Raw genomic sequence first — 17,447 nt, forward strand, 5'->3', positions numbered from 1 at the left:
TAACCCGAGGTACCCACTGCCCCTTCTAGCCCAGCATCCTGTTCTCCCCATGGCCAACCGGATGCATGTGGGGAAACCCACAAGTGGGAAGTTTTTAATATGTAAAGCTGTACTGTTTTTAACACTGATTGGGAGCCGCCCAGAGTGGCTGGGGAAACTCAGCCAGATGGGCGGGGTATAAATAATAAATTATTATTATTATTATTATTATTATTATTATTATTGAATCTGAGCATAAGAGCCCTCTCTCCTGCCTGTGGTTTTCAGCAACTGGTATTCAGAAGCCTCGCTGCCTAAAACTGTGGATACAGAGCATCTGCATCTGTACCGCGGCCGTTGCGCGATTTCTGTTCTCATCCTGAGGTAAAGTTCTTAACCCAAGGTACTACTTCCAGGTTAGCGGAGTCTGTAACCTGAAGCGTCTGTAACCTGAGGTACCACTGTATAAGTGATTCTTCATGCAGGGGAACTTCCAGCTATCAATACAGTGGTACCTCGGGTTACATACACTTCAGGTTACATACGCTTCAGGTTACATACGCGTCAGGTTACAGACTCCGCTAACCCAGAAATAGTACCTCAGGTTAAGAACTTTGCTTTAGGATGAAAACAGAAATCGCGTGGCGGCAGCAGGAGGCCCCATTAGCTAAAGTGGTACCTCAGGTTAAGAACAGTTTCAGGTTAAGAACAGACCTCCAGAACAAATTAAGTTCTTAACCCGAGGTACCACTGTACCATAATCGATCTGGGAGGGGGAGGGAAGTGAGCACCTGGGATCCTGTTGTATAAGTGTTTGGTAACCTTTGACACACTTCCAGCATTGGTCTGGCCAAACATGTTGTGCTCCCGCTCTGTTTAAGCAGTCGCTTTTCTGTCACTCTCATCGGAAGGCCAAGGTCTCTGTGGGGCCTTCATCAAAAGCAGCAGCAAAAATTTGTTTAAAAAAATGCACTCAGGTCCCAGCAGCTTCCAGAAGAGGCAGACCTGGCACAGTGTCAAGTTTGAGCTGACATGGCTACTCTGTTGCATGCACAAAACATGCCATGACTGCTGGGTGTCGTCAGTGCCCGATTTACGTATGAGCTAAACAAGCTATGGGACGCGGGTGGCGCTGTAAGTTAAACCACTGAGCCTAGGACTTGCCGATCAGAAGGTTGGCGGTTCGAATCCCCGTGAAGGGGTGAGCTCCCGTTGTTCGGTCCCTGCTCCTGCCAACCTAGCACTTCGAAAGCACATCAAAGTGCAAGTAGATAAATAGGTACCACTCCGGCGGAAAGGTAAACAGCGTTTTCATGCGCTGCTCTGGTTCGCCAGAAGCAGCTTAGTCATGCTGGCCACATGACCCAGAAGCTGTATGCCTGCTCCCTCGGCCATTAAAGCAAGATGAGCACCGCAACCCCAGAGTCGGTCACGACTGGACCTAATGGTCAGAGGTCCCTTTACCTTTTTAAACAAGCTATAGCTAAGGGCACCACTCTCTTGGGGGCCCCCAAAATAATTAAAAGAAAAAAAACCTGGATGTACATTTCCAAAATATAAGATAAAAAACATTTTGTTATGTGCAAATGGCTTTAGATACCTATTAGGTCCACAAGTTACCATATAGCATAGATTCAACACAAAAAACAGTGACAAATTGTTGTTGACAAAGAACAGCTGGACATATAAAGGGCCCCATTACCTTCAGTAGCTTAGGGTCTCATCAAACCTAAATCCACCCATGGGTATTGTTCATATGTGGGCTTTAGCAGGATCCAGATTAGCAATGTGCAACTCAAAGTCTGTTCCAGCATTTATGTTCTGTGTGTCTGTTCCAGATTTCATGCTCCGGTTTCTTTAGGGATGTTTTTAATATTTGATGTTTTATCGTGTTTGTAATATTGTGTTGGGAGCCGCCCATAGTGGCTGGGGAAACCCAGACAGATGGGCGGAATATAAATTTATTATTATTATTATTATTATTATTATTATTATTATTTAGCAAATAATCTGTAGGAAAATGAGAAACTGAAGCGGACAAATTTGCTTCTGTAGAATGAGAAAAACTCCTGATGGATCTAGGGTCAGCCTTAGCATTAGGGCAGAGAAAGACTATTGCCTTAGAAGGCTGATGCTGGAGTGATGGGGAGTTTCAGCAAGTGTGCGCACGCACACACATACACATGCACACACCACTCCTCCTGGAAACCATGGAAAAGATGGGCAAATCTGTCCATTTCAGTTTCTCATTTCTTCCCTTCTTAATTTCAGTTCTCCACATTTCCACATCAGTTGGTTATAAATTCACGGGCATTTTAGTGTGAATGTCTCTCCTAATATATACATTTTTATGCAATTTTGCCCAATACTCATATCTCTGCAAACTAATTTCCCCTAATATAACACATTTTTGTATGTCATTTTCTCCAATGTATGCCTTTCTACGCACTCTTTACCCTAGTAATATGTGATTTTGTAAACATTGCTTGACTGGAAAATTGCATTGCAAAATTCAGAGAATTGCACATTTTGAAGGATGTTTGTGCTTTGGTTGGTATGTTGCAACAGAAAATGTGAATTAGGTAAACTTGCCTTTCAATGCAAACTAAATGGAATTTCCCCTCATCCCTAGCCTGTCAGAATTCCCTTCAGTAGGAGATTATGGCTGTATGTGCCATAAGTTACGCAAACCAGGAAGCTAGGCTGCTGCCCTCAAATTGCCTGTGTTGAAAGTGGTGGTCATTATGAATTACGGATCAGTCAATTATCAGTCGATTTCTTGTCGAGATAAGTCTTGTGTGCTTCATTTAAGTTTTATTCATCAGTTCATTCTATCCCAATGTGTGATAAAAGCACTTTAAAAACTGCACGAACATTTGCATTATATTTGAAACAGTTTCCCTCCCACGAAATGTGCATTTTGTACATGCTTTGTGCATGTTATGCATGTTTTGACTTAGCATATCTACCTTATATGCATTTTGTTATGTTTTTGCACTGAGAACCAGATCATAGTATTTAGTGTGCTGTCGAAAACCAAATGATACCTATGTTCCATTTCCAGGATGTGCAAATTACATTGGTTCGATTAAAAGAATGCAGACTGAGCAAACATTTCAAGGATCTTTATTAGGAATAAGTTGTTGGCAAAGCATTAAATCCTATAAATGAGATGGAGGCAATGGGGTTGATCCAGCTAACCTCTAATAGAATAAGGTTGTCCTCACACCATTCCCTTCAGTTTTTCTACCACTCAAGCAGTCAGTATCTATAGATACTTAGTGTGTGAAGAGGCTATCCAAAATTCACAGGCCAGTCTCACTGGCCATCCTACCTAGAGAAAGTGTGGTTGGCACCGTTCCAGATCCCCATTCTTCTTGAAGAAACCCAAGTACAGTGGTACCTCAGGTTACATACGCTTCAGGTTACAGACTCTGCTAACCCAGAAAAATTGCTTCAGGTTAAGAACTTTGCTTCAGGATGAAAACAGAAATCATGCTCCGGCGGCGCAGCAGCAGCGGGAGGCCGCATTAGCTAAAGTGGTGCTTCAGGTTAAGAACAATTTCAGGTTAAGAACGGACCTCTGGAACGAATTAAGTACTTAACCTGAGGTACCACTGTATTCTGGAGGTACCAAATGACTGAAGAGGGTTTACATTTTTATTCAATTCATATCACAGTAATTTCTTCCCTCGTTCAGGTTTGTTGCAATGAATAGCTATGCTACCGTGTGTTTTGTATATGGCTGCAGATCCCTCAGAGTTTGGCCTAGCTAAAGTGTTCCTGAGGCCTGGTTTTCGCCATCTCGGGCCTCATTCTTCACATCTTTCTCCTGAACAGGTGGTATACAACCTTCTTCAGATTTCCCTGCAAAAGGAAAAATAAACAATGGTTGGGGGAAATAACTGATCAACAGAAGATCAAACTCCTCTTGCAGGAGATCTGATTAGTCTCCCAGTTTTTGTTTTCCATCAAAAGCAGGCCCAAATCCTTCCACCCTGGATTCTTATGGTACTCCTCATGCCCCATTGAAGATGGGGTCCTAAGCTGCTTCACAGGAAGCATCCAAGGGGAGCAAGTACTCCCTTCCCCAGCTCACATTTTTAAAAATGCTTTATCGCAGTGGCTCCTGCAGTGACGATAGCAAGGCTCCAGCCATCATGTCTCCTGTACCAGAATGCTGCCGGGACTAAAAATTTAATTTTAAAAAATGAAAAAGGAGGATGGGGAACACATGGTCCTACAGATGTTGTTGGCCTGTAATGCTCATCCCTGACCACTGTGGATGAACAGATCTGCCCATTTTGGTTCTCCCAGCTTCTCATTTCTCTGTTCTTATAATTCAGTTCTCTGCATTTTTTGCACAATTGGCGATACAGAATCATAGAATCATAGAGTTGGAATAGACCACAAGGGCCATCAAGTCCAACCCCCTGCCACTCTGGCCAAGGAAAGCCAGAACTGCGGTGGCTGAAGGAATAAACATAAGCTGGGCTCCCAACCTCCCTGGCCTTTGCAGCAAACTCCATCATTGGGCATAAAAAGGGATAATCTCCCAAATACTGAATCAAGGCCAAACGGTACCGCTCTGGCCCTTGAAAGTATTCAGCATACTTCAGGGCTATAGCCCTGGCAACCTCTTCTGTTTTCAGAGTTTCCAGCACCCCTTCAAGGAGCTGTTCCCAGGTCAGGATCCCATCATTGACTTCAGCACTAGGAAGCATAAGGTATGCCAGGAATGATTCTTCATTAGCCATGACACCAGTGAGAATGGGTTTGCCTTGAATGCCTCTCTCCAGGAGCTTTCGGGGGTCATCGGTGAGAAATTCCCCATCCGTTGTTATTGATCTGATACCACAGAGTTCAGAAAGTGCATGGCTCTCAATTTCCTTCCCCTGTAGGCAGCTGACCATTGCACTGTGGTTAGTTTTAGGACACCCCATGAGCTGACTCAACATCGCTGATTCTCTTTCAGCCTTTTCTGGACTCCTCCAAATCCGGCGGGCAGTGGGAACTCCACTATGAAGCACACCACGGGCAACAAGGGGTTGGCTTGCCGGTGAAAGCAGGTGGAAACCAACTGAGGCTGCTCCAGAACCGAGGCCAAGGAGAGTCAACTGAGCTGGATCCCCGCCAAAGACAGCTGCATTCTCACTCACCCACTTCAGAGCCAGATGTTGGTCCCACAATGCAACATTTCCTGGGGCAGCTGGTGGCAAGTACAGGTGACCTAACATTCCTCCACGGTAATTCATGGATGGGCACTGGTGTGACACCCAGATGTTGAGGAAGAGGCAGTCCTCTGAAAGTGGTGTGTTTGGAGTCCATATGGGTCGATCAGGGAAGGAATCATTATTAAGCTGAAGGCAAGAGTTGCCAAAGCTGGTGGCCTCCAAGACCTGGCTCCACGGCTGATGTGGAACCGGCTTCTGGAAACGCAGTTTGCCTATGGGGGGCTCAGCATAGGGGATGCCCAGGTAGGCGGTCACAGAGCCAGAGCCAGCTGGGAGCCGTTTGCCTCTAATAGGACCGCTGCTGGTGACCACCACAGTATCATCTTCAGAGGCAGAGCTGGAAGCCAGGAGGAAGAGGAGGAGGCACAAGGAGGAGGGTGAAGTCCGGAAACAAGGCATAGCGTCTGCAGCTGAAAGAATCAGAAACAGGAGTGGCATGGGAAACACAACATAAATATTCTATTTTTCTTCTTGGAGTGCCTACTCTAAGATAACCATGTAAAACAAGATTGGGAACCTGTGGCCCTCCAGGTGTTGTCGGACTTCTCACCAGCTTCAGCTAACATAACCTACAGGCCTGTGAGGAATACAACTGGGCACCGGAGAAGGAAAGCAGGGACCAAGGCCAGTGCTTTTTTCCTAGAAAAAATGTTTAGGAGTACTCAAATTCCACACTGCTTCACACATTAAACACTCGCTTCCAGCTGAGACTCAGGAAACACCATGACAGGAAATGAGACCGCCATTGGGGGTAGCAACGGAACTGACAATTCACCGTGCTAGTGAAGAAACTAATTTTTTTTTAAATAAATAGTTTCTTCTTCCGTTAGATTAACAAAATGTTTACAGGTATGCATCCCCCCAGAAAAAAACACTGAGCAAGGCATTGGTACAAATTTTCAATAGGAAACAATCATTCCTAAACTGTCAGCCATACACCACATTTGCACATGGCCTGCAGGAATAGAGTTACAAAACTCAGGGAGCAGCAGTATGAGTTGTAAAGGGCAGAGGAATACAGTGGTACCTTGGGTTACATACGCTTCAGGTTACATACGCTTCAGGTTACACACTCCACTAACCCAGAAATAGTGCTTCAGGTTAAGAACTTTGCTTCAGGATAAGAACAGAAATCGGGCTCCGGCGGTGCGGTGGCAGCGGGAGGCCCCATTAGCTAAAGTGGTGCTTCAGGTTAAGCACAGTTTCAGGTTAAGAACGGACCTCCGGAACAAATTAAGTACTTAACCCAAGGTACCACTGTATATGGAACAGGGAGACAGTTCCATAGAATCATAGAGCTAGAAGGCATTCTGCGGGGGATGGACGAGAAGGCTCTCGGGTTCCCTTCGAACTCTACAATCCTATGATTCTAACCACCCTGAGGGCTGACATTCTTCTTCCAGTAACTGTTGCATCACCACCTCACCTGCTGATGTTTTAAGAGTATTTCAGATAGCCATCAGATAGTTGTCCCTCTTTAATCATCTTGCCTGGAGACTAGGTTCATTCAAAAAAAATTTCCATTCAGGCAGGCATCACTGTATGTATAAACTCACAAAACCTTCAGGCTCTTTTTGCAAAATAATAATTGATGTGTTACAGTCAGGAGTGACGGGAAGCCCAACCAGATGTTGGCACAGGCAAACCAAGGGATTTGCATGCAGTATGGCATGCTGCTATTTTATTTAGAAGACAGGAATGTATGCAATATCCCCCATCTTTGGTTGCCCCCAAAATATGGAAATCTGAAATGATGATGATGATGATGTTGGGGGTGGGGATAATTTTCTCTGATTCTCCCAGAACTAGGTTAACCATAGTGACAAGTCCCTAGGGTCTATGAAGTCCTCAAGGATCTCATTCAGCAGTCGCCACACCTGAAGTTCCCCACACCTTTTACTCTTCCATATTTTGAAGAGAATGGGGTTTTCATATGGGCAGTGAATATCGGCCAACTGACCATACGTTCAGTATGGCCTTAGCAATGGGCCCCATCTGATGAAACTGTTTATTTTTTAATGGTGTAGTGGTTAAGAGCGGTGGACTTGTAATCTGGGGAACCGGGTTCGCCTCTCCGCTCCTCCACATGCAGCTGCTGGGTGACCTTGGGCCAGTCACACTTCTCTGAAGTCTCTCAGCCCCATTCACCTCACAGAGTGTTTGTTGTGGGGGAGGAAGGGAAAGGAGAATGTTAGCCGCTTTGAGACTCCTTAGGGTAGTGATAAAGCAGGATATCAAATCCAAACTCTTCTTCTTCTTCTTCTTCTTCAATTTTTATTTTGCCCTAAAAGGCTCTCCAGATTCTTTTAAATGTGGGAGATGTATAACACTTCACCATCACAATGCTACAATAATATCACACATTTATATTTTAAAAAACAAAACAAAAAACCTTTCTCCTCAATGCCATTAACATAACATCTGTAACCGGAAACGAATATCTTAATATGGGTGTGAGAGTTTTAATCTGTTTTTAGTTTACTGATAACTTTTTTCTTTAAAAATCTTAAATTATTGTTGTTAATTCTTCTTACTGATGAAGTTATTGCTTTATCTATTTGTAAAACACTCTGAGCGTCTCTTAACAATCAAATGGCATATACATTTTCTGCAATAAATAAATAAATAATAGGACATTAGAACAACAAAAGCTCTTATAGGACTGTAAATACCCTTTAAGGTGGCAAGGAACTCTTTCCAGCTTTTTCTGATGTTTTGATGGTTTCTAGTCCCTGTAGCATCCTAATCCCATATAGTTACTCATTACTATACTATTCATTCCTATTTTATTTATTTAAAAGATTTTTTGGTTATGAATGTAACAGATAGGTTATGAATGCAACAGGTAATTGGGTATATCACATCTCTCGATCATGCACATCTATCCTAACAGCTACACCTTAAATGGAGAAATTGAAAAGAGTCTCCTTCTTCCTCAAATCTTCTGGGGCATCCACACCCAGTTACTCAAAGCATCATCAGACTGTCCTTCAGCCATTCTATGGGTGAAGCTTCTCCAGAATTACTGCTGTACAGTTGGGCAGAAGGGGCTATCATTCAAAACACCCAAGACAAACCCAACCAAAAGAAGGTAAAAAAACCAACATTGAAACTTCTAGAACTCAAGTTTCTGATTTACATTCCTATGGCAGGTCTTCTACCTGTTCTCCAAAGAACATTCCCCCTTTGTCATTCATTTTTAGAGGCACTCTGATTTGTGGTCTAGAGTTGCTGTGGTTCCAGTTTTTGGTAATTTTCTGAGTTATCCCCCATGGCCAACTCACATCGCATTTCTGTTCCTTACAGACTCACCCTGATGGGGTTCTCCTGCTCCTCAGTATCCCCTGCAGCCCACTCCAAAGAGGAAAGTTAGGTACTGCTGAGGATCCAGACTCTCATATGAAAAACACCTGGGCGTGTGAGCATCTGCCCATCTGTACATATGCAAAAGTCAATGACCGACTGGCTTTGCTCACCCAGTGGGAGGAGGCTACACCTTGGCAGCATCAGAATGTAGGCCGGGGGTCAGAGAGACCTTGCTTTTACATAAATTGGGGGAAGGTGCAGGGGGAAAGACAAAGGGCTGCCTCCAAAATAAGTCATACTCAGAGAAGACCCACAACAATTAAAGGACATGACTAAGATAAGACCATTGATTTGCGTGTGTCTACTCTGAGTAGAATTTAAAAGGATTCAGCCCAAGGTCATTGCCATCCTCCTATCTTTTGGCCACGGAGTAATACCAATGTCCACAAATACAACCCAAGAGTAGCCTGTCTCTCAGAACAAGATGCAGTGCTTAAGTGAATAATTGTGTGACTCTTCTGTCAGCACCCAATCCATGGACTGGCTGGACACAGAGAAGTGGTAGAAGGCAGCAGGTAGGCAACCCCAAGGGAAGAAGGATCAAAGCCCGGGGATTGGTGGTGGGAGTGGTCAGATGGAGAAGAAGGAGCAGACTGGCAGGAGGAGGTGTTGGAATCTGAAGAGTTAACAAGGTTCAGTGAGCAGGAAGAGTCTGTAGCAGAGGGAAGCCCAGAATCAGAGGCAGAAGCAGAAGCTGGAGAGGAGGGGGACCAATAGGTAGAGAAGAGTCAGGCTGGTGAAGAAGCCAGGGTGTCTTCCACTCCTGCTGCGACCAGCTCTCCCACCCCCTGTTCTCCTAGAACCAGAAGAGTTATGAAGAGGGACGAGCAAAGACAGGCACAATGGCAGAGTCTCAGATTGCTTAGGAAGGATTTGGGGGAGGAGGAGACATAAGCATCTGTGGCAGCCTTTCTCAACCTGTGGGTCCCCAGATGTTGAACTACAGCTCCCATCACCCCTAGCTAGCAAGGCCAGAGCTCAGGGATGATGGGAGTTGTAGTCCAACAACATCTGGGGACCCACAGGTTGAGAACCACTGATCTGTGGGAAGGTGATTCAGTTGTTACTGAATCGGGGATGAATATATCAGTTGATTTCTTCTCCAGATAAGTCTTTCATGTTTCAGTTAAGTTTTGTTCATTAGTTCAACTCATCCTAAAGTGTAAAAAAAAAAATCACTTTAAAAACTACACAGCGTTTGATTTGCTTTTGAAAGTGTTTCCCTCCCACGAAATGTGCATTTTGTACATGTTTTGTGCATTCTGTACATATTTAGACAACGTATCCGTTTTATATGCATTTTGTTATGTTATTGAGCTGAGATCTGGATTGCAGTATTTAGTGTACTGTGAAAATCAAATGATACCTGTGTTCTGATCTGCATATCATTTCCAATAGCATTGGCTCAATTAAAAAATGCAGATGGAAAAGAAGTTTCAAGCATCCCTATTATGAATATGTTGTTGTGGAAGCATTAAAATCCTATAAATGGGATGGAGGCGATGGGGTTGATCCAGCTAACCTCTAATAGAATAAGGCTGTCCTCACACCATTCCCTTCAGTTTTTCTGCCAATCAAGCAGTCAATATCCATATATACTAAGTGTGCCAGATTCCCATTGTTCCAGGTCCCCATTTTTCTTGAAGAAACGTAAGTATTCTGGAGATACCATATGCCTGAAGAGGGTTTACATTTTTATTCAATTCATATCACAGTAATTTCTTCCTTCATTCAGGTTTGTTGCGATGCTATGTTTTGTACATGGCTCCAGATCCAACAAAGTGTGGGCCTAGCTAAACTGTTCCTGAGGCCTGGTTTTCACCATCTCGGGCCTCATTCTTCACATCTTTCTCCTGAACAGGTGGTATACAACCTTCTTCAGATTTCCCTGCAAATGGAAAAAAGAGAGGGTAGGAGGAAAGAACTGATCAACAAAAGATCGCTCCTCATGCAGAAGATCTGATTAGTTTCCTGTTTTAAATCAAAAACAGGCCAAAATCCTCCCATTCTGAATTGTTCTGGTACCCTTTGTGCCCCATTGAAGATAGCGTCCTAAGCTCATTCAAGGGAAAACTACTCTGAGGTGGCTGAGGGGAGCAAGTATTCCCTTCATCTGCTCACTTTTTAAAGAAAAGGTCTCATCGTGGTGAATCCTACACTGACGACAGCAAAGCATTTCATCCTAAGGCTCCAGCCATCATGTCTCCTGTACCAGAACGCTGCGCGGACTAAAAATAAATTTTAAAAAATGAAAAAGGAGGATGGGGAACACATGGCCCTCCAGATGTTGTTTGCTTGTAATGCTCATCCCTGACCACTAACCACTATGGATGAACAGATCTGCCCATTTTGGTTCTCCCAGGTTCTCATTTCTCTGTTCTTAATTTCAGTTCTCTGCATTTTTTGCACAATTGGTGATATATATATATATATATATATATATATATATATATATATATTCATGAAAAGTTGTGTAGCAGATAATATGATGTGGTTCAGTTGGTAGCTTAATATTCTCACTGTATTTTTAATGTTTCATAAACCCAGAGGTTAAGCCAGTGATGGCGTCGGGAGAAGAGCAGGAACCTTGGAGCTCTGAAGGAACAATACTGCCATATGGAGTTTTTAGAGAACTCACTTGCTTCTAATGCATTTGCTAGATGAGTGGCCAGGAAAGCACATCGTGGACCAGGTGGCATCCATTTGTGCTGGGCTGCCTCTGTGGTGATGTGGAAGATGTTCTGCTCTGTAGCATTGTAGACCGGCCACTGTTCCTCATTCGGTGCCGATCCGGTGGGATTCCTATAGAGGCAGCAAAGAAATCATTGCCACATTACGACTTCAGACTGATTTAAGGGTGAAGCAACCAGTACTTAAAGCAGACATTGCTGACATGATTGTCAGCATCGAGTTGTCATCCCTAGAATATTTTCAGTCCTGAAATCCCACAATCAGTTATCAAATGGAGAGGGGCATTAAACGTATTAAAAGGGCATGTCTGTATATATGGGCAGGCATACTTAGTCCTTGGCACAGAAAGGTTAATACCTTACCCGCTTCTGGCAAACTCCGCCCAGTATCGCATCACTCGCCGGCTCAATTCCACCTCCGTCTCCGATGGGTCTTTCCGCAGTGACGCTGCCAAGTTTCCAAACAAGTAGGGGATCTCTGCTCCGTGGGGGGTCCCTATCCACTCTGGCCAGGGAAAGCCAGAACTGCGGTGGCTGAAGGAATAAACATAAGCTGGGCTCCCAAGCTCCCTGGCCTTTGCAGCAAACTCCATCACTGGGCATAAAAAGGGATAATCTCCCAAATACTGAATCAAGGCCAAACGATACCGCTCTGGCCCTTGAAAGTATTCAGCATACTTCAGGGCTATAGCCCTGGCAACCTCTTCTGTTTTCAGAGTTTCCAGCACCCCTTCAAGGAGCTGCTCCCAGGTCAGGATCCCATCATTGACTTCAGCACTAGGAAGCATAAGGTATACCAGGAACGAGTCTTCATTAGCCATGACACCAGTAAGAATGGGTTTGCCTTGAATGCCTCTCTCCAGGAGCTTTCTGGGCTCATCGGTGAGAAATTCCCCATCTGTTGTTATTGATCTGATACCACAGAGTTCAGAAAGTGCATGGCTCTCAATTTCCTTCCCCTGTAGGCAGCTGACCATTGCACTGTGGTTAGTTTTAGGACACCCCATGAGTTGACTCACCATTGCTGATTCTCTTTCAGCCTTTTCCGGACTCCTCCAGACCCAGTGGGCAGTGGGAACTCCACTATGAAACACACCACGGGCAACAAGGGGTTGGCTTGCCGGTGAAAGTAGGTGGAAACCTGCTAAAGCTCCTCCTTCACCTAAGCCAAGGAGAGTCAACTGAGCTGGATCCCCGCCAAAGACAGCTGCATTCTCACTCACCCACTTCAGAGCCAGATGTTGGTCCCACAACGCAACATTTCCTGGGGCAGCTGGCGGCAAGTACAGGAAACCCAGGGTCCCCATGCGGAAATTCAAGTTGCACACAATGACATTCTCTGTAGCAGCTAATAAGCCTCCATTTAAGACATCTGCTGAGGCTGAGTTCATGCTAAAACCTCCACCATGGATCAATACAAGGATGGGCACTGGTGTGACTGGCCGTGGATGAGGCACCCAGATGTTGAGGAAGAGGCAGTCCTCTGAAAGTGGTGTGTTTGGAGTCCATATGGGTCGATCAGGGAAGGAATCGTTATTAAACTGAAGGCAAGAGTTGCCAAAGGTGGTGGCCTCCAAGACCTGGCTCCACGGCTGATGTGGAACCGGCTTCTGGAAACGCAGTTTGCCTATGGGGGGCTCAGCATAGGGGATGCCCAGGTAGGCGGTCACAGAGCCAGGGCCAGCTGGGAGCCGTTTGCCTCTAATAGGACCGCTGCTGGTGACCACCACAGTATCATCTTCAGAGGCAGAGCTGGAAGCCAGGAGGAAGAGGAGGAGGCACAAGGAGGAGGGTGAAGTCCGGAAACAAGGCATAGCGTCTGCAGCTGAAAGAATCAGAAATAGGAGCGGCATGGGGCAGCGGCGTAGGAAGGGGGGCAGGGGGGGCAGGCCACCCCAGGTGCCATTACGGAGGGTGGTGACAAATTATCAAGGAACAATTACTGCCCTACTAGGGCGGTTCATAAAAAACTTTTTTTAAAAAAATGCCTGCTCCAAAGGTCTTATCTTACTACACTAGGGATTATATAGCTATACAGTGGTACCTTGGGTTACATACGCTTCAGGTTACATACGCTTCAGGTTACAGACTCCGCTCACGCAGAAATAGTACCTTGGGTAAGAACTTTACTTCAGGATGAGAACAGAAATTGTGCAGCACGGCAGCAGCAGGAGGCCCCATTAGCTAAAGTGGTGCTTCAGGTTAAGAACAGTTTCAGGTTAAGAACGGACCTCCGGAACAAATTAAGTTCTTAACCCGAGGTACCACTGTATATGATATTTCGTGCATATCAGTTAGTATCTTGACCCTCCTCCACAAAAATAGCTGTTTACTCAGCCGTTTTCGTATGTAGTGAAGGCTGAAATTTCAATTCAGTGGAGCAGGGTCAAGATATTAACTGATATTCATGAAATTTCAGATATAGCTATACAATCCCTAGTAAGATCATATATATATAAGTAAGATAAGACCTTTGGAGCAGGCATTTTTTTTTTTTTTAAAGTTTTTTTTATGAACCGCCCTACTGCCCTAACCTCTGCCGGGCTTCCCGGGTCCCGGAAAGTCGGCCTATGTGAAGAAAATGAGACTAGGCTGAGTAGATTAGGCCTTGCCTTGCCTTCACCCCGCCTCCTGCATGCAGCCGATTGGCCAGCTGGGTTGGGGGCGGGGCGAAGGCAAGGCAAGGCCGAATCTACTCAGCCTAGTCTCATTTTCTTCACATAGGCCGACTTTCTGGGCTGCTGGGAAAGCCTGCCAAGGCCGCTGCCTGTCCTGCGCACCCCCTTCAGGCCCCAATCCCCCTCTGAAAAGCCTCTGCTTCCCCCAAAAGCGGAGCTTTTGGGACAGTGGCAGTGCCACCGCCCAGTTTTGCCCATGCGTGGCACCAGGAGGAGGAGCTCAATGCCGCCCTGAGCACTCAGCAGGGCAGCCTCCCCTTTGCCCCCAATCTTCCCTGCATGAAGCTAGGACCCCCCAAAAGCAGTTGTGTAATTAAAAGAAGATGAGAAAAATCAGCAAAGCAATTCTGTGGCTAACTGACCAATTCCTTTAAATAGGGTCTACTAATGAAGTTCACACTTTTGACAAGCTGTCTGATGCTTTTGCAGAAAAATATTCCTAGACACAAGACTTTTATTTTTTAAGCCCTTTCGGACTCCCATGTCAAGGCTAAGTACAGCAAACTGTACATTCCCACCCCCTCTCCCCAAGGCTGGGTTGTTTACTTCTGTGTGCTTGTGTATCTGTGTCTCCCTCGTATCTATTAGGGACTCTCCTTTCTTTGATATCTATGCTACTGATTACTTCTGCCGTTCCAATTTTAGAGAAAGTGTTTAAGTAAAAAAGGATCTGTACGATAGAATAACAGCGGTAACAATACATTGAAGACAAGTAAATATTTTGGGGAGGGTGGTCCCAGAGCCCTAGCACCACCATCCCAAAGAGGATAAAATGGGTGGACTTTGGTACTCTTTTGTCCTCCCTATCTGAGCTGGCTCCCTGCCTGTTGCGTTAAATGCAGGGAAACCCGTGTGGGGTTCCTCTCTGTGTAAAGTCTTCAAGCTGTGCCTGCGCGTGCCTGACTAATCTGCCCCATTGTCAAAATGTATCTTTTCCCCCACCTCCAGTCTCCGTTGTTGCATGTCCTGGCTGAGGGGAAAAACAGAAGAAGGATGGCCATCGGTCAGGGGTGGTCTAGTTGAAATTCCTGCATTGCCCCAGGGGTTTGGCTAAATGACCTTCAGGGTTCCTTCCAACTCTACAGTTCTCTGGTGCAGGCTTGTGCAGAGTTTTAGGCACAAGTTGGATGCAAGGGGTGCATAGGATTGCAGCCCATCTTATGCACCGTGGGCTCGGGAATAAGTCCCACTGATCATGATGAGACTAGATTGCTGCTGTGCAGTCCTGTTTCTTAAATAAATGTTTTCCTTTTCGGATAATACAGAGCATGGTGAAATCACAATAAATAAAACCTCCCCTTCAGTAGTTTCAAGCACTACTACAGGTTCCACATAATATCTGTACTGCATTGTTTACTGTGACAGGACCTGCACTTTGGAACTCCCCGCCTATTGCAACAAAGCACGTGCCTTTGCGAGACTCTTTTCGGGCACCTGCTAAAAGAATTCTTCTTTAGGCAAGCATACCTAGATGCTTAGGAAGTTGAAGTAATTTCAATCTTAATATTTTAGCTTTTGTATGTTTTAAAGTAGGATTGTTAAATTTTCTTGATTCTACTGCTTGTGGTTTTTTTGGTTTTTGTTTTGGAAAACCACTTTGCAGGTTTTTAAAAATATTTTTTATTAAATAAATAAACAATAAATATAAATAAAATAACACAAGCCATCTCTTGATCATGCACATCTATCCTAACAGCTACACCCTAAATGGAGAAATTGAAGAGAGTCCCCTTCTTGTTCAAATCTGCTGGGGCATCCACACCCCGTTACTCAAAGCATCGCCAAACTGTACTATTGGTGAAGCTTCTCCACAACTACTGCTGTACGGTTGGGCAGAAGGGGTTATCATTCAAATCTCCAAAGACCTCCAAACCTCCCACAAAAAGGGGTATGTGTGGGTAGGTGGGTATATATATATATATATATATATATATATATATATACTGACACTGCTAGAACTCAAGTTTCTGATTTCCATTCCTATGGCAGATCTTCTACCTATTCTCCCTTTCTCATTCATTTTTTAGAGGCACTCTGATTTGTGGTCTAGAGTTGCTGTGGTTCCAGTTTTTGGTAATTTTCTGAGTCATCCCCCATGGCCAGCTCACATCACATTTCTGTTCCTTACAGACTCACCCTGATGGCGTTCTCCTGCTCCTCAGTATCCCCTGCAACTCACTCTGAAGAGGAAAGTTAGGTACTGCTGAGGATCCAGAGACTCTTATGAAAAACACCTGGGCGTGGGAGCATCTGCCCATCTGTACGTAAGCAAAAGTCAATGACCAACTGGCTTTGCTCACCCAGTGGGAGGAGGCTACACCTTGGCAGCATCCGAATGTATGTCAGGGGTCAGAGAGGCCTTGCTTTTACATAAATTGGGAGAAGGTGCGGGGGGGGGGAAGACAACGGGCTGCCTCCAAAATAAGTCATATTCAGAGGAGATCCACTACAATTAAAGGACATGACTATGATAGGACCATTGATTTGCGTGTGTCCACTCTGAGTAGAACTTAAAAGGATTCAGCCCAAAGTTATTGCCATCCTCCTGTCCTTTGGCAACGGAGTAATACCAATGTCCACAAATACAACCAAACAGTTGCCTGGCTCTCAGAACAAGATGCAGTGCTTAAGTGAAAACTTGTGTGATTCTTCTGTCAGCACAAAGGGCTTGTCATGGGCCAGGAGTCGGCTTCACCTGCTGAAGCCCAAAGTTATTTCAATCCTTCTGTCCTTTAGCCATGGAGTGATACAAATGTCCACAGATACAGGGAAAGAGTGACCTGGAACTCCAATTCCAGGGTTTTGGATTTTGAGAAGCAGCTTTCCAAGAATATACACCCATTCCTAAGGCATGTGCAGGCAATGAGATTTATTCCACTAACAACTAGTGGATCAGCAACAGATTAAGAAAATGGGGATTAATACACAAATAGATTCTAATCTAGAATGCTCCAGCTTCTCCAAAGGTCCAGATACGCCAATGGCAGCCTGTCCCATCAGGCTTTTCTCACAGTCAGTTTGGGGATGCAACCAATGAGTAAGGTCCTTCTAGATCCAGCAGAGATGTTGCAATAGCAACTGGGGGTGCGTTGCAAGAGGGAGCTCCAGCTAGGGTTGCCAAACTTCAAAAAGTAAAATTCATGACACCTGGGAGTTCCTAACAGCTTTTTGAGCTGTTACCACTGCTTTGCCCATCTGATGCCATTTTTAAACCCGAAAACCAGGACATGTCAGGAATTTTCCTGACGTATGGCAAGCCTAGAATTGCAACACTGGGAGAGGTTTACTTCAGTGCCCAGAATTGTTTGAGGGAAGAAATGTGCTTTGAATGAGCTCCAAATGAATCTTTTATACGCACCTTGACTATGTGTGTGGGTCCCTATCCTGAACTTCCTGGGTCTGCCAGGAACTTTGACTCTCTCTTTTTTCATATAATTTTTATTATTTTCATTAATAAAATAAAAACATAAAATATAACAACATTATAATAGCCATTTCTA

General features: G+C 44.8%; 1 protein-coding gene and 1 pseudogene across 3 annotated transcripts; both read right to left on the reverse strand.

The window, feature by feature from the left end:
• Positions 1–3,625: 3,625 nt before the first annotated feature.
• On the reverse strand, positions 3,626–16,221 carry LOC308469642 (cholinesterase-like). Of its 2 annotated transcripts, XM_080992390.1 has the most exons (5): positions 16,084–16,219; positions 11,633–13,094; positions 11,218–11,381; positions 10,325–10,467; positions 3,626–3,699 (listed from the first exon to the last, which is right to left on the reverse strand). In XM_080992390.1, the coding sequence occupies exons 2-4, from the start codon at positions 13,081–13,083 to the stop codon at positions 10,373–10,375; spliced, it is 1,710 nt and encodes a 569-aa protein (XP_080848516.1). In that variant the 5' UTR covers positions 13,084–13,094; positions 16,084–16,219; the 3' UTR covers positions 3,626–3,699; positions 10,325–10,372. The 2 variants fall into 2 exon arrangements, with proteins under 2 accessions (XP_080848516.1, XP_080848517.1); XM_080992391.1 differs by lacking the exon at positions 10,325–10,467 and having other exon boundaries at positions 3,626–3,846; positions 16,084–16,221.
• Positions 4,094–8,669, reverse strand: LOC308471756 (cholinesterase pseudogene; annotated as a pseudogene). Its single transcript, XR_013991595.1, has 3 exons — positions 8,526–8,669; positions 4,410–5,623; positions 4,094–4,168 (listed from the first exon to the last, which is right to left on the reverse strand). The product of XR_013991595.1 is annotated as a cholinesterase pseudogene (transcript).
• Positions 16,222–17,447: the final 1,226 nt, after the last annotated feature.

Source organism: Podarcis pityusensis, assembly GCF_964106645.2.
Source record: "Podarcis pityusensis genome assembly, chromosome: 2".
NCBI classification, from domain to species: domain Eukaryota; kingdom Metazoa; phylum Chordata; class Lepidosauria; order Squamata; family Lacertidae; genus Podarcis; species Podarcis pityusensis.

Excerpts from the sequence above, each read along its gene's own strand:
- LOC308469642 (XM_080992391.1), bottom strand. The coding sequence starts at position 13,083 with ATGCCTTGTTTCCGGACTTCACCCTCCTCCTTGTGCCTCCTCCTCTTC. Across the intron at positions 11,382-11,632 it reads GCGGAGTTTGCCAGAAGCGG|GAATCCCACCGGATCGGCAC; the intron begins GTAAGGTATTAA and ends CTGCCTCTATAG. Across the intron at positions 3,847-11,217 it reads AGCAAATGCATTAGAAGCAA|GGAAATCTGAAGAAGGTTGT; the intron begins GTGAGTTCTCTA and ends TTCCTTTTGCAG.